The sequence below is a fragment of the Pelobates fuscus genome, chromosome 8 (assembly GCF_036172605.1).
Source record: "Pelobates fuscus isolate aPelFus1 chromosome 8, aPelFus1.pri, whole genome shotgun sequence".
NCBI lineage: Eukaryota > Metazoa > Chordata > Amphibia > Anura > Pelobatidae > Pelobates > Pelobates fuscus.
The window spans coordinates 23837523-23854254 of NC_086324.1; the positions used below are offsets into that span (position 1 = coordinate 23837523).

The 16732-nt window shown below is 35.8% G+C and overlaps 1 protein-coding gene across 1 annotated transcript in view; it reads left to right on the forward strand.

The window, feature by feature from the left end:
- Positions 1 to 16732, forward strand: part of ARHGAP15 (Rho GTPase activating protein 15) — a 473358-nt gene that overhangs the window by 324055 nt on the left and 132571 nt on the right. Inside the window, exon 12 of the mRNA XM_063429376.1 lies at positions 6763 to 6840. Within this exon, the coding sequence (XP_063285446.1) occupies positions 6763 to 6840 (78 nt within the window). The remainder of the gene's footprint in view (positions 1 to 6762; positions 6841 to 16732) is intronic.

Sequence of the window (16732 nt, forward strand, 5' to 3'; positions counted from 1 at the left end):
TGTGCATTTAAAAAAAATATATATTTCACATTGCACTTTAGCCTACAAAATTTGAAGGTCTTATATTTTAGTTTAGGTTTGGTGAAATGGGTCTGTGATCACGTATCTAAAGTATTAAATTAACAGTTCCACATACTGAATTTGAAACTGGGATGTCAATGTTTTACAGTAAAAATAAAACATTTCTCCACATAAGTTGCTATTACAGACCTTGGATGTCATTATCGACTTCTTTGAACTCAGTCCACCTTAAGGGGTTTAATAGGTATTTCATTTTGGTGCCAGATTGGTATTGGACCATGAACAGCAGAAGTGTTCGTCAATTCCTAATAGTCTGAGACAGATGTGGTCACATTTGCAATATATTATTTTCTTTGTATCATGCATCTCAGCTGAATGTCATTGCTTTGCCCTTTTGGAGGGGATTTCATTTTTTTAGACAAAGGTGTCTTTAAAGTTGTTTTATTTGAATAACGTTAAGAGAATCACAACTTAAAAACTTTAAAGACGGTTGTCTATTCTAAATTACACTTGGCTTAATTGTGTTTCTAAAATAATATGTTTGTGATCCAGCTAAGAGAATGTGGTTATGAAGTCGGTGCCCAAATCCAACAATTTGCATTGGTTTGGTTTGGCTAAGTTTTCAAAGTTTTGCAAGGCAAGAGTTATGACTTGTGAATGCTAAAACTTGAGTTATATTTCCATGTGTTTTGTTGTCTCCATATTGTATATAACTCATTTGAAAATCTATTCTATCTGTCTTCAATATATTACAAGAAAGTCATATATTTTTTTACTGGTCTGCTTTGGACTTAAATACCTGTTCTATCATGTGTTGTATTATTTTTTTTTAAATCACAGACTTGCATTATACACTGAAGTGAGGATTGTGCAGAACTGAAAGAAGAATATTAGGCCATAATAACTGAATTGAAACAACTCAGCTATTTTACAATTTAGTTTTTTTTCATCTAAAATGTGTTGTTTTGTTTGTTTGCAAAGTATCTTCAATTCCCATTTTCGTTGATAAACCCGACGTTTTTTGTGATTGCAAATTCTGGCAGCTTACAATAAAAATGTAATTATATTCATATCGGTTGCTATATCCAAATTAAGCATGCATACCCTATTTGAAAGTTAATATTAAAGATTTTTCTTAGATTCTTTTGAGATAATTGACTTACTGAAATAAAAAGTAAACACAAATATCCAAACTCCTTGTTAACCCCACATATTATGACAATTCATAGGTGGAAAAAACAATTGTAAATGGAAAACATGCGCCCTAGGGGGCCCTAGGGGAAATGTTGACCAGATAACAAGTAATCTCAATTTATTTTAAACGATAAGTGTTATTCAGTTAGATCGATAAACATTACAGGAGTAAAAAACATTAAGTCATGCAGATGGATATGTGCAAACATTCCCTCACTATGGGGTGCAGTCCCAGCAGAATATGTCCCAGGGATCTCTATCACATTTTGGAATCTGCTGGCACTAGCACCGTGCACAGACTGCAGGCTGGCTGTCAGTCAGCCTGGACAACCTCCTTATGGGCTGGCCTTTCTCATTTATGGGTAGACCTGCCTCTTTCATGTGCGGACCTGCCCCTGTCACAGGTGCGGATGTGCCTTCTCTCTTCCCTACCCACCTCCAGCCCAGTAGGTGGGCAAAGAAGGTTGACATGTATGGAGATGTCCACGTCCAAGAAGCTTAATGAGAGTTTTTGTTAACTATGCACAAATTCCAACAATGGTGCAGCTACTTCTTTCTTTTTCACCGTTGCCCATGTTTCAATAACCATATGGCAACATTTTAATTAGATTATGCATTTTATAGCCAAACTAACAAACATCGAAGTGTTTACCTGGGCCTCCTGGATCCATGCATAATCCCATTTGCTTGTACTCTAAGACCTCTTCACTTTATAAAAAATCATTATTTAAGTGGCGTGGTCTGCTTGCTCCAGAGAAGTAGGAATAATTTGTAAGCCATTTTCATGGTTACTATTCTTTTGCAATTCTCAAAATATAATTTCCATCAACAGTCTCAAATAGCCCAATACAATCATTTAACATGCAAAATAAACTCAATCTGAACACAGGCTAGAGTTTATATTTGTTTCGTATATTTTATATTTTACTTTGAGTGTAACCCAACCCGAAAAATTGTGAAAATGGAATACAAATGCATAAATCTGTATATGTAAATGCTTTGATCTGGACAGATCAAAGTTACAAATCCCCTTTGATCTGTTCTAGGCACACAATGAAAGTTTATAGGTTGATAGAAATTAGCAACAATCCTTGAAGGTTATGTGTTTATGTTTTTAACTTTTCCATTAAAACAACTAGCTAACTAGATAGCTAGACAGACATCATATACAGCCATAAATTGCTTACATTAAAATAAGAAATCACTGTACTAAAATAAACACGTCAATAAAAAAATCGTAGCAGTGATCTATTCAGAAGAAATATTTTATATAGCTGTTAGGTGGCCGCTGTTTATATTGAATATCTGTGCCTTTATTCCTTTTGGCGATGGTGAAATAAATCCCATATTGAGATTCTTAGAATATGTATTGTGGGACAGGAAATGAGGGATAAACTAAAGGAATTATTGGCGCAAATAGTTAGATTTAAGCTTTGTGTTTAAATACATGGCATGTTTAAATAATGTTCTACAAATAAATGTATGATATTTTACAGAGATTTTATCAAAACAAAGATTTGTTTATAATTTATTTTAAAACTATTTATTTTCTTAGCAGATGATATTGGTATATAAAGAGTAATAAAATGTAATAAACAGTTGTGGTATATAAAAACAATTACAAAATATAACAGTAATTGTTTGTTTACATTTTCACAAATACAACGTAACGCACCATCAACATACAGTAATATATATATATTGTGTAAGGGGCACTATAGGCACCCAGATCACTTCAGCTCATTAATGTGGTCTGGGGGCACTGTCCCTGTCAGTTTAATCTTGCAATTGTAATTATTGCAGTTATCGAGAAACTGCAAAATTATATTACAATAACTCCACCACTAGTGGCTGTCTACCAGACTACCACTAGAAGTGCTTCCGGTTTGTTATGCTCTAAATGAGGACATCCAACATCAGCTAAAACACCATTGGGGAGGTGCACTGCAGGGGGCACTATAGGGTACACTTTTGTATCCTTAGCCTACATGTTCCCTTTAAATATGCTCAAATTCAGCAGCCCTTAATTCTTGGTGTGCTATCAGAGAGTTTTCTACTTAACATTGAATCTCAATCGGTGCCATGCTGAAGAGTACCAAAAGGGTAAAACTGGGAATTTTATGTTTGGACATTGCTACACTTATATCATAATCCATTAATTAGTATACAAAAAAAACTTCACAAAACAGCAGTCAATTGGATGAAAAGATAAATATGTCCTGTGCTCATTTGAATAGATTTAAAGGAACACTATAGTCACCTAAACAACTTTAGCTTGAGGAAGCAGTTTTAGTGTATAGATCATGCTTCTCAGGTTTCACTGCTCAGTTCACTGCTATTTAGGAGTTAAATTACTTTGGTTCTGTTTATGCAGCCCTTGCCACACCTCCCCTGAATCTGGTTGACACAGCCTGCATGAAAAAAAAAAACTGGTTTCACTTTATATTGTTTATTTACCTTAAACAATTGTATATCTTTCTATGTAAATTTAACTTTAATAATACAGGAAGCTCTTGCAGGGTCTAGCAAGCTATTACCATAGCAGGGGATAAGAAAATCTTAATTAAACAGAACCTGCTATAAAGGAAGGATACACTTTAGATTACTCTTTACATGAAGTGTTTAGGAAGGCTGTGCTAGTCACATGCAGGGAGGTGTGACTAGGCTTCCTAAACAAAGTGATTTAACTCCTAAATGGCAGAGAATTGAGCAGTGAGACTGCAGGGACATGATCTATACAACAAAACTGCTTCATTAAGCTAAAGTTGTTTTGGTGACTATAGTGTCCCTTTAAAGTGTAAGCTCACATGTCACATCAAGGCAATCCTATACTAACAATTACCCTCGCTGCTTTCCGGTAAGAGGCAAAATCTGTAAAGAGACCAAAAGAGGAATTGTTATGAATCCCTGAAAACTACTTAACCCTTAATACAGAGTGGGCAGCAGCAATGGCTGTAGTATTTATCAGCCCAAATAAAGCAATACAAAACCAAATCATTTAATAGATATTGCATTAATTCCAAAAACCTCTGTCATTTAATTGCTCACACAGATTTGCTATAGTGTGCAGGTAATTTTTTGTTTTGGTTCTATGTACTTGGGCTGATAATACTACAATTTTTCCCCGACAATAAGACATCCCCGAAAATAAGCCGTAACTTACTTTCGGGGGATGCTTGTAATATGAGCCCTACCCTGAAAATAAGCCCTAGTCGCTAGTTTGCTAATCTATGTTCGGCAAAACTTTCCCGAACATAGATTTGCGGGAAAGACTGCAGGGACATGATATATACACCAAAACTGCTTCATTAAGCTAAAGTTCTTTTGGTGACTATATAGTCCCTTTAATTGAATGCTGGGATAGTTGTAAAAACACAATTTTTCAGAGCTGGTATATGGGAAAATTTGTACATTTGCCTTTAGATATCTGGATTATTCTAACAGACTTTATTACTAGCCATAAAGAACACCACATAAACTAAACATCTACATCAAGGCATAAGAGGCCTCTTTACATGTAAATGCAGTACAATAAATGCAGAAACCAATACTGTTACAAACCATAGTTAGAGCTCATTGGTGAACCTGTATATGTGGGTGATATAAAACAGCATCATTAGGATTGAAGAGGCTCACATAAAGAGCAGAGTAATCAGCAGGACGCAGTCTCACAGATCCAGGTAATTTAGAGGGACCTGACTCACATACCAGGTACTAATGTAGAGGGTAACCAAATATCAGACACACGATTACAGTTGAGATAAGATCCACCAATCTAATCACATTCTTATCGCATCCTAGTTACATTTACCTGTCCAGTCTAACTCCAATCCCATACTCCATTAACTCACATTCCTAACCACCCAGTTCCATACAAATAACCCACTACTGACCTACCTCTTCACATGAATCCACCCACCCACTGTCACTTAACACACAGTCTTATATTCAGAGATAACATATACCTTAACACAGGTTACATATACACCTACTGTCACATGTTTACTCATAAGGGACAGAGGTATAGTAGAGGAGGCATGTGGAGTAGAGTACCATGTTTATTATTATTATTATTTCGTTTATGTAGCGCCAACAAATTCAGTAGCACTGTACAATATTTAGAGCCTACATTCCCATAATGCTTTCCCATACCTGACTGGCTTAGTGATATGGGAAAATGTCTGTGCCATAGTTAAGGAAAATTAGCCAGGAACACACCTTTTCTCATCCAGTCATCAGTGAAAAATGTCAGAGCAGATCCTGGTTGGTTGCCTGGGCTGACCGCCCAGGTGCTCTGTAGATAGGCAGGGTGTGTAGCACTAGGCTCCACCCCTCAAGTTAGGCCCTGCTCATTAGGCTCCGTCCCTTTCACATTCAGTGCTTGGCAGCAGAGCTTGAAGACAACAGTTACATGCTGACAAGCTGTTTAAGGACAACGTGCTAAGTCAGCTTGTCAGCTTTTAACTTTTGCATTCCAGCTTTGCCGACCTGCGCTGATCATGAAGGGGTGGAGCCTCATGATAGAGGTGGGACTGAACATGAGGGGCAGAGACTAGCATTGCACACCTAGCCTATCTCCTGAGGACCTGGGTGGTCTACACCCAACCAGAATTGGCTCTGGGTCTAGCATATAAAAAGAGCAAACATGTAAAGGGAATGCAAAGGAGAGGGAGATAATTTGACCACACCCACATGTTCACCAAAAAAATCTTGAACCCATGTGTCAATTACCCTTTTCTCGCCTCTGACTTCTGCAAATTATATACAAACAAACAAAATGTGCAGCTTTCCATAGAAGTCCCTCTAATTATTTTTTGCAGTAGTGTATATCATGTTTAGATAATCTATGGCAAAATGTGTGTGTCTGTGACAAAGGTGTTTTTTTAATTTTTAATTTTAAACTTGTCATAATAAATAAAATTTGGCGAACCTTTATGGCTTTAAAATGTATTATTTTCTCTCCTTTAAAAATAATACATATTGTTCATGGGTACGCAAAATTATAAAGATAGAAAAATGTCTAATGTAAGCTAATTGCAAAAATGGAAAAACTTCTCCGGGTATTAGTAAGCATGTTGTTTAAGAAGTTAAACAACTTAACATTTAACATGACCAGAACATTTTTTTTTCCTTTAGAGGACATTTATTAAGGTAAAACAGGTGTTATCTTTTGTGAAATGCTAATTGATAAGAGATCACTGTGCCCCAGAATAGCACTTGATTTTCATTTGATAAATTTCCTCCTCTGTCTATAAATGCTTTGCTTCTGTAAAAGATGAACCAGTAGCCAATATTTTTTTTTTTTATTCTTAGGGAAACTAGACTTAACCTGGGAGGCATTAAGGGTTTTGAGAAGTAATTAGTCAAAAACAAAAAACTGTTACATTTCGTACATGTGTTGCAGTGTTAAATAATGATGTTGGCTATTCTTTATATAGTCAGCAACTGACCATATTGACACAATCTTCCAATCTGACTGATCTAGCCAATCATAAGATAAATGGTTTATTTGCCTTGTAACAGACTGTCTAATCATCACTCTTGCAGGCTTGGATACTGACGGTGTATACAGAGTTAGTGGAAACCTATCTACGATACAGAAGTTGCGATTTGTTGTAAACCAGGGTAAGTTATTATTAACATAATAGACATGTTTTGACTTTCTTTAATGGAACCGTGTTATTCTTGGAATTAAGACTTTTTTTTTCATTGCAATTTTGATCAATGTTTGGATTCTTCTATTTAGCCTTTGATGATAATGTTTTCAGCTTATCTGGAAATGAAAGGAGGAAAAAAAAAAGTTTAGTGGTTAGCTTTTGAACTTTTCTGAGCAATAATGGCCACAGGGGAAGACATTTCCTGGCAATTGATGATTGTCTTGTATAGCTAAAAGCCCACGACTCAGGCCATTCCGTCATTAAATACAGGAAATGCCCATCCCATAGGTCACTGTAGCTATTGTGAGAATTCCCTGCCAATTAGGCATTCAACCACTAAATAATTATTTTATGCAACACGATATGTTTAAGTATCTTGAAATTTTCCATAAAATTTTATTGGAGAATTATTAGACAATTAGAAAAACAAAGTAGGTCTTTGCCACACAGTTATATCTTGCTCATTACAGGTAGTGTCATTTTTTAGCTTAGATTCTTTGCTTTTGAACACATTTTAACTTTAACTTTTTTTCCTAGCCTTGATTTTCCCATAAGATTACTTGACTGTATTGTAATAGGGCTGCCTCTAATGATTTGGTTGCCTGCCTCCTACCAGGAAATCCCTGTGCAAAGTTGACATTCATAATAATCCACAATTATTCCTCCTAATGTTCCATACTTAATAGAAAACTATCCCCCTGAGAAAATCATTGGCTCTTGAGTAAAATGGCAGTAGTTATATTTGTGTGGATATCAACACAGTGATGCCTGGGATTGCCTGTGGCTAGGACAAAAAAAATCTATACTAAATAATTGTATTAATTGATATTGAAAAATAAGCAATCTGGAAATCACCTATAAGATGTCAATATATTATTTTTAAACAAATGTTTCTAATCTATCTTTATCCTCCTTTTCATCTACTGCTTTTGGTTTAAATAACTTTTTTACACTGTATTCCTTTCTCCGCCTCTCTCTTAACCCACTTTCACGTATTTTACTATGAATTATTGGCTAGGTTTTTAGCAATCTGCATATTATTTTGAAAGTAAGTTATTTGGGGGAAAAGCTTAGTTTATCCAACCTCTGTTCCTTTACAAGTACACATTGACCAAGAGGCTAACATTCCATATGGTTGAGAAAAATGTATATGGTGGGGGTTTATGACTATTAGAGGCAAAATGGTTGGAACCAATTGTAAGTGTCCTGCAAATAGAGATTGAAGGATCCAGAAAATCTGAGCAATCTCGTTCATATTTCCAAAAGTATTTTTTATTGAACTATTGTAGGTAACAGCAGTTTTGCAGCTTATTTTAGGTGTAAACGTGTTATTTACTAAGGGCAAATATGGTCAATTAAACTAAAATCTGGTGGTCACAGAACGTACTGCACTTCAAGTTTCCTCATATCTTCACATTATTTCTATTGTTTTTTCCATGTTCTCCAATGTTTGTTTAATCATCCCGAATTTGTTCTGAAATATGTGCATATTGTGGCATAGTCAATGCTAAGATTGATCTAAAACAGTATAATATGAACTTTCCTGCTCTAATTGAGAAAGATGCACCTTTAAATACAAACATTTTGCTAATTGATGGTCATAGGTCCTCCTATCCCTTTCCCGTCAAGTCAGGTATAAATTAATATCCACACTTAGTCCCTGGTAATGGGCTCCAGTCTTTCTATAGCTGGTATAGAGAGAGCTTGGGATCAACTTACACTCCTTTTATATATGTTTTGCTCAAGCATATATAAAATTGCAAATTGATACCTTACAATTCTACCACAAAATGGTTGAATGGGCCTCACAATACCCACAGCTGGATTTTGATAAATAATATACACATTCTTACACTGTGAGGGAAATTCTTAATTCACTGGATTTTGATAAACAATATCAAATTCTTAAACTTTAATCAAACTCTTAATTCTGATTATATATTTGGGGTATATATATATTAATGCTCACATATGGGGGTGTAAATCCATGGGTTTTATTGGCAAATAGGCTATCACTGTAGAAAACAGAGGGATCGAAGACCACGATAAGGACTTTCCCACCTAAAGTGGTGCACTTGTAACTTAAAGGTTTATTTACACTGCACTAATAACCAGCAACCCATACCATACAATACAATAGTATAGAAAGGCATTATGAAGCATATCATGCTCCTAATGTTCTGTATTGATACAGGGTTATTTGATAGATTTTGAATTGCAGTAAATTGAAATCCAGATTTCAAAATTTAGGTTAGGCCAAAATACTGTCAAACTCAGCCACAGTTATAGCATGGCTGTTTTATCATCAATTTTTCAGTTTGGAATAAATTTGACTGTAATTGAGTTGAGTGAACCAACTTCAGAGTGTTGTGATAATTTGTTAGGTCCCTCACCCCCTTTATATAGTTTATTCTTAACATACATCAATAGACAGATACCGCAAAGTAAGCTTCATTCTTCTATTGTTTCCAATCCAATAATGTCCCATAAGAATAATATTTGGTATTCTTCTAATTATCCTAATCAACACTTTTTTGCTTTAGTTTTTAAGAGCTCTTTATAGAAAAATTAGCATAATAATCAACTTTGCCAACTGGTTGAGGTTATAAATTAGTATTCCAGAAGTAAACATTTCTGTCACCTACAGAAACATTTGTGACTGCTAGGAACAATGACTTTCCCTATTGGAATAAAACTAAAGCATAATGAATTAATTGCAAACACAAAAGTTGAGGTCATCAAGTTATTTGCCAGTATTTACATTTGAACAGAAAAAAACACAAAACACTGGTTTCTAAATGTTTACAGAACCTTTTTTATTTCTTCGTACACCTGGACGTGGTCCAGAGAGTGACAACAATGCTAATACAGGGATGGAAAAATTGAGTTGAAAGTAAAGTCTAGAAATGTGGCCTTTCACAATGGAAAATAAATGCTTATGAAAAACATGATCCCTTTATTTAATTCAGATCAAAGCCAGTTACAAGACCTTGTAGGGTGTACAGGTGACACAAGGTCTTCCTTTGAGTTTTGGAAGGCAGGAAGTACTTTGGGGAACAATAGAAATAACTGTAAGAAGTTTAAACATAGGAAATTCCTTTGACTATTACGTTGGTTTTAATTGATACAGAATAAAAATGCTACACTTTTTTCAGAAAAGTTTGACTGCACATGGGTATTCTATATTGAAAACAATAGACTTAATAAGTAACCCAATAGTTTTTGTTTTTGTTTTTGTTTGTTTTTTTTCCTGTGTTTTTTTTTTTTTTTTATCTATTTTGGGCTAAGATAAATTCATTTTTTCTGACCATAAAGCGGAATCAGGAATGTTGACTGGTGTAAACTTCTAAACTTAGAAAGAATTAGAACAAACTTTGATCTTCCACAATCTTAATAACAATATAGCATTAGAAAAGATGCTCAGCGACATGGTTGTGACAGTGTTGATACATAGTTTAACTATGGGCTTATTTCATATTCATATTTCATATTTGTAATCAAAGTGTTCAATATTATATTTCTGCCAATGGTGAATCTGGTATTTCAACCAGAAATGAAAGTAGTGTTTATTATAATGAAAAAAACAAAAACCATAAAAGCATGCTTGGTTTTTGGTATAGCAATATTTATTGTTTGCATTGTGTATCTGTGAGCAATGAATTGGTAAATGAATTAACAGAAGCTGAAACATGCAAAAGTGCAATATTTTCCATCCATGAGATTACATGTGAAAACACATAATATCATTGCGATGGCAAATTTTAGTTGATTGTAAACTAAGTTGAAAAACGATGTGAAAACAAACATCAAACCAAAATAGTCCAATCCCGTGCACACAACATTTGGGCAGACATTTCATATAAAAACATCTGCAGTATTGATACAAAATATCCTAAAAATTCAAAGCATTCAGGTCTCCAAAGGGTGAACCCTGTTAATGATATTTCACTGTACATATTATTTATAAGTTGTCCTATTAGATTGTATATCCAGTTATTGTTATTGCAAGAACTTTAGTTTAATAAATCATGCATATTTGTGTTCATTTTTTGAGTGAACATTTAGAATTGTCTTGGTCTCTGGTGTATTTTATTTTTTGGGGTTTTGCAAGTAGCAGTTACAAAGGTTGTACAAAAACGTAAGTTCTTAAATTTCGCTTTTCACACATCCTTGTAATAACTATTGATCCTAAACAAGGTAAAACTAGATGGGCCAAATGGTTCTTATCTGTCGTCACATTCTATGTTTCTATGTTTCTATGAAAGCCCACCATATATTGGTTTCTAGTTGTGCTGCAAAACGGGAACCACATGATTCACTTAACTCTAAAGTGTCATCATGTTCATTGAATAAGCATTGAATAAGCATAATATTCTTTATAGTGACTAGGAACCTAGTAAAACCTTAATTAGTAATTCACAACCTTGTCCTCGAGGAAAACCATTCGTCCAGGCATTAGGCATTAGGCATTTCCCTATTTTGTTCAAACTGAGATACCAACTAAACCTAGGGCATTTCTATGCCTTGAAGCCAAAGGGCTCATTTACAATCTTGTCGCTAATTCTTAGTGTCCAGCCGTTAAGTGTTACCCTGCCTGCCACTACTGCTGGAAAGTAGCGCTCGTTTACTGAGCGCTAATTTTTAATAGTTGTGACAGGAAGACACTGGTGGCAGCTACAGAAAGCCAGTTGATAACTAGTGGCTAATGGCTTTATTTTCCGTGGTTGGGACTACCGTTGACGTATTACGATATTCTATCTTTAAGACTCATTTACAATTTTACTGCTACTCATTACCAGCTGCTGGCTTGGTAGAAAAAGATTAAAAACAGCTTAAAAAAAATCTTGTTCCAATCATGTAGCTACTTTTTACTGGCTATCTACTGCTTGCTTGTTGCTACTTGCACACAGAGTCAAGTGCACTTGTGCATACCTGTATTTCTGTATTTCTGTGTTTCTGTGTTTCTGTGTTTCTGTGTTTCTGTGTTTTATTGCAGGCACCTAATGAGTGGTTGGTATCATTAGCATCAGCTTTTATTAGGGACTAGTTATAAAATGTAGCAACAAGGTTGTAGACCTGGTGGTACAAGCTAGTGGCTGTCATTAATAGCAACAGCCTACACATGCTATTTGCTGATAAGATTGTAAATGATATGGGTATTTTTGGCCTTAAATATCATAATTATTTTTAAAAAGGCATCCAAAAAGGACATATACACTGATTAGCCACAGCATTAAAACCACTGACAGGTTAAGTGGATAACATTAATTATATTGTTACAATGGCACCTGTCAAGTGATGGGATATATTAGTCAGCAAGTGAACCGTCAGTTCTTGAATCTCATGTGTTGGAAGCTGCAAAAATTGACAAGCAAAACCTTGGTAAGGGCTAAGGGCCAAATAGTTATGGCTAGTTCACTGGGTCCGAGCATCTCCAAAACAGCAAGTCTTGTGGGTGGTTCCCAGTATGCAGTCATTATTACTCCGAAAAGAGGACAAGGAAGGACAGCCGGTGAACAGGTGTCAGGGTCATGGGTGCCCAAGCCTTACTGACAACCATGGGGATTGAAGGCTAGCCCATCTGGTTCGATCACACAGAAGAGCTACTGTAGTTCAAATAGCAGAAAAATGTAAAGCTGGCCACGATAGAAAGGTGTCAAAATACACAGTGCATAGCAGTTTGCTGAGTATAAGGTTGCATAGCTGCAGACTGTTCTGAGTGCCCATGATGACCCACGTCCACTGTCTTCAATGGGGACATGAGAAACATAGAAACATAGAAACATAGAATGTGACAGCAGATAAGAACCATTCAGCCCATCTAGTCTGCCCAATTTTCTAAATACTTTCATTAGTCCCTAGCCTTATCTTATAGCTAGGATAGCCTTATACCTATCCCACACATGCTTAAACTCCTTTACTGTGTTAACTGTGTTAACCTCTACCACTTCAGTTGGAAGGCTATTCCATGCATCCACTAACCTCTCAGTAAAGTAATACTTCCTGATGTTATTTCTAAACCTTTGCCCCTCTAATTTGTCCTCTTGTTGTGGTAGTTTGTTGTGTGCTCCTTTGCTGTGTTGATTCCCTTTATGTATTTAAATGTTTCTATTATATCCTCCCTGTCTCGTCTTTCCTCCAAGCTATACATGTTAAGAGCATCAGAACTGGACCATGGAGCAATGGAAGAAGGTTGTCTGGTCTTATAAATCATGTTTTCTTTTAGATCAGTAGATGACTGGGTGTCTGTGCATCATTTAGGGGAAGAGATGACAGCAGGATGCATTATGTAAAGAAGGCAGGCCAGCAAGACAGTGCTATGCTTGGGGAATTTTCTGCAAGGAAACCTTGGGTCCTAGAATTCATGTGGATGTTAATGTAACACATACTACCTACCTGAGAGAGATTGTTACAGACCATGTACACCCCTTCATGACAATGCTGTTCCGTGACAGCAGTGGCCTCTTTCAGAAGGATTATGTACCCTGTCACACTGTAAAAAAGTTCAGGAGTGGTTTGAGGAACATGACAAAGAGTTCAAGATGTGGCCTTGACCTCCAACTTCCCTAAATGCCAATCTCATTGAGCATCTGTTGGATGTTTTGGAACAACATCCATCGAAGTCCCACCTCGCAACTTGCAGGACTTAAAAGATCTGTTGCTAATGTTTTGCTGCCAGATACCACAGGAATTGTTCAGGTCTTGTGGAGGTATTTTGGAGCTGTTTTGGCAGCACGAGGGGGACATACATGATATTAGGTAAGTGGTTGTATTGTTGTGGCTGATCAGTGTAATGAATGGGAGAAATAGGTTCCTCTGCTTTAGGTTAAATCTCCTTTCTTCCAGACTCAGTGGATGACTGGTTGACCTTTGTGTAGTCATTTTAATGAAAAGATCACATGAGCACTGTTTGCATTGGTCCTCTTTGTATTTGCACAAAGCTAGCAAATCTCCTCTGAGAAGTTTTTTCCCTTTTGAAAACAAAATTTTAATCACATATTAAAGGTAGCATACTACCTATTCGAGGTCAAATATGTAAAATTAAATGTTATTATAATTTAAAAGCAATACCAGGTGGCATACAATTTATTAACTTGATAAAAAAAAAAAATGGACTCAACAAAGACCATTCATAATGAAGTCACAAACGGCAAAAGTGTTAACAATTGAGTGTTCCTATTAACTAAACTACTAAATGAAATAATTTAATAATAAAGTAAATGCCTGCTTGATTAATTGTTGTAGAGTAAAATTTACAATAAACCTGTCTTGATCAGCGCTTCACAGAGGCACTATTACTGTCTGTGCAGTTGTTTAACAAGAATTTAATTGGAAAGATAAGTGAATGCACGTTTAAAAGTATTCTTAATTTGCTTTATAATCACCCCATCCTTCATAGTATTGACAGCACGAGGCACAAACCCTTTCTACTTTTACAAGTATTATTTTCCATATGTGCCTCATAAATTATAGAGTTTTAATTGGAAGATTTATGGATTATAACACAGAAATTTTATTTTTATAACAGCCCTGGGTCTACTTTGCAAAAAGCAAATGCTTTGTTTTATACATGTGCTAATATCTAAGATCATTGAAAATAATTTCTCAAAAGGGTTCCATTTAGCAATGTTTACATCGGGGTCAATTCACTAAATAGCTCACTGTGTGAATTTAACGAGCAACCTACAAAATGAATGACAAATAACAGATAGCACATCTATTTTAGCCTAAATATCCCAATTTGAAAGGGATACTGTAGGCACTGTAACTGCCTCATCTTATTGAAGTGGTTATAGTGATCAGAGTCTGTTTTGATTAATCCTGGCGATGGTATTGAATGGTATTTCAAAGGAACAAATTGTCATGACTTGATATTATTCTCTAAGTTCTGCCATGCTATGCAGTAAGGAAAGAGGGCTGCGTGAAATGTATGTGTTAAAGGCTGAAAGTTCATCCAATATTTGGAAATTCCACTATCTTAGCCCATCACTGGACACCCATAGCATGTAATACTGTAATATACAGATTTTAAAACATTACTTGCTATTGGCAGTCTGTGATAGGCAGCACCTGCCACTCACAGCCTATCACTGCTGCTTAAGCAAATGCGTTCACTTTTAAGTGCTTAATTCATTCAAAAAGTAGTAGTTATGGGATGGTTATAGTGCACGAAATGTTCCCTTAATATAAAAAATTGAGCTTTGTTTACCAGACTCTCTTGGAATATATGGCATTCGTATATAAATATCTTAGTATACCTGTGTTTGCCTTTATCCTTTCTATCCTTTTTTATATCTATTTTGTGCTTGAATCTTTGATTCTTTTCCATATGGAGCTACTGCTACCATCTGAATCATAAAGTGCGTGATACATTTTAAACAATTAGATGTTTCAGCAATCCTTGTCATGGGGGATGACAAAACCCACCCTATCTTGCCCCGCCCACTTTTTCAATGGGCTGCTGTGATTAAAAAATGCTTGGGCTGAATTTTTTTCCCTGTCTAGCCCTGACTACAACTCCCATGATTCTTTGAATCAAATTGATAGCCAGAGAATCATGTGAGTTGTAGTTCAGCAACATCTGGAGGGCCAGAGTTTGGAGAATCCTGGTCTATATGATCAGCATTAACGTAAAGTGTAAGAGTAAAGTGTGGGGCGTTGGCTTTTGTTGGTTTGTCCAGCAACCAAATAATGGATAACGACTTCCTTATCCTAAATTAATGGTTTGCTTTTCACATTCATTTATTGATTCAATTCACTATAACACTGGAATTTGCTATCTTTAGAGACCTAATTCCTAAACAAAGTCTTTCACCATCGTCACTGCAGTAGCTCATAAGACCAATTTGTATAAATGAAAATACAGCCACCTCTCTTTACAACTAAGCTTTTACTCATGGTGTGACAGAGAGAGAAAGAATAATAAACACATTCCTTCTGTTATAGGAGTCGCATATAGTAGTGTTCTCCAACCTAGTCCTCATGGACCACCAACAACCCAAGTTTTGTCAGGATCTCCATTGGAATAAAACAGGGAAATACATAAATCCTGGACTGTTGGTGCTCCATGAGGACTGGGTTGAGAACCACTGGTATATAGCAACTCTGGATCCCCAATTTGCGACACAAACTAAGGAACACCTTCAAAACTACCTCATTGTATATGAAATAACTTATTCTAGAGATGCTATTTCTTTTATACAGTATGCACAGTGCCTCTTGCATGTTATCTATACTCCCTAATTAGTGTATATCCATTAATAATAATTATATAAATAGCATATTTACATACTACAGATCATTTTCTTTCTTTCCGGCAATGAATGTCAGTGTTGGCACTATATAAATAATTGTAATTGGTACATAGAGAACTCTGTGTAGCAGGTAGGTACGAAATGAAAGATCAGACTGGCAGTGAGTATACCTTACTTACGAGGCTGTTTTACAGCATAATAAATGTGTGGATATGTCACACATCATGCTATCCTGCCTGGGAATTAATGTATAAAATTGGGGGCATTAAAACCACAATGGACAGCAGCGTTAATTTTGGCAATTGGCAAATTTCAATTTAGTTTTAGTCATAGTCTTTTGACTAAAGTCATTTTAATATTTAGTCATATTTTAGTCATCTGAATTGTTATAGTTTTAGTATAGTCTTCAGTAGATTTTTATTGACTAGATCTCCTGTAGATTTTAGTCTACACAACTAAAATGTAATGGGTTTAGTTAAAGCCTCTATCATTCTCTTTTGCCCTTACCTCGTTGTCTCTGTGTGTCCTCCCAGCCCCTCTAGGTGTCTCTCTCCCAAGCCCTGGTCTGACTCTTTTGCTCCTTCTACAGCCCCTCAGTCCAGTGTT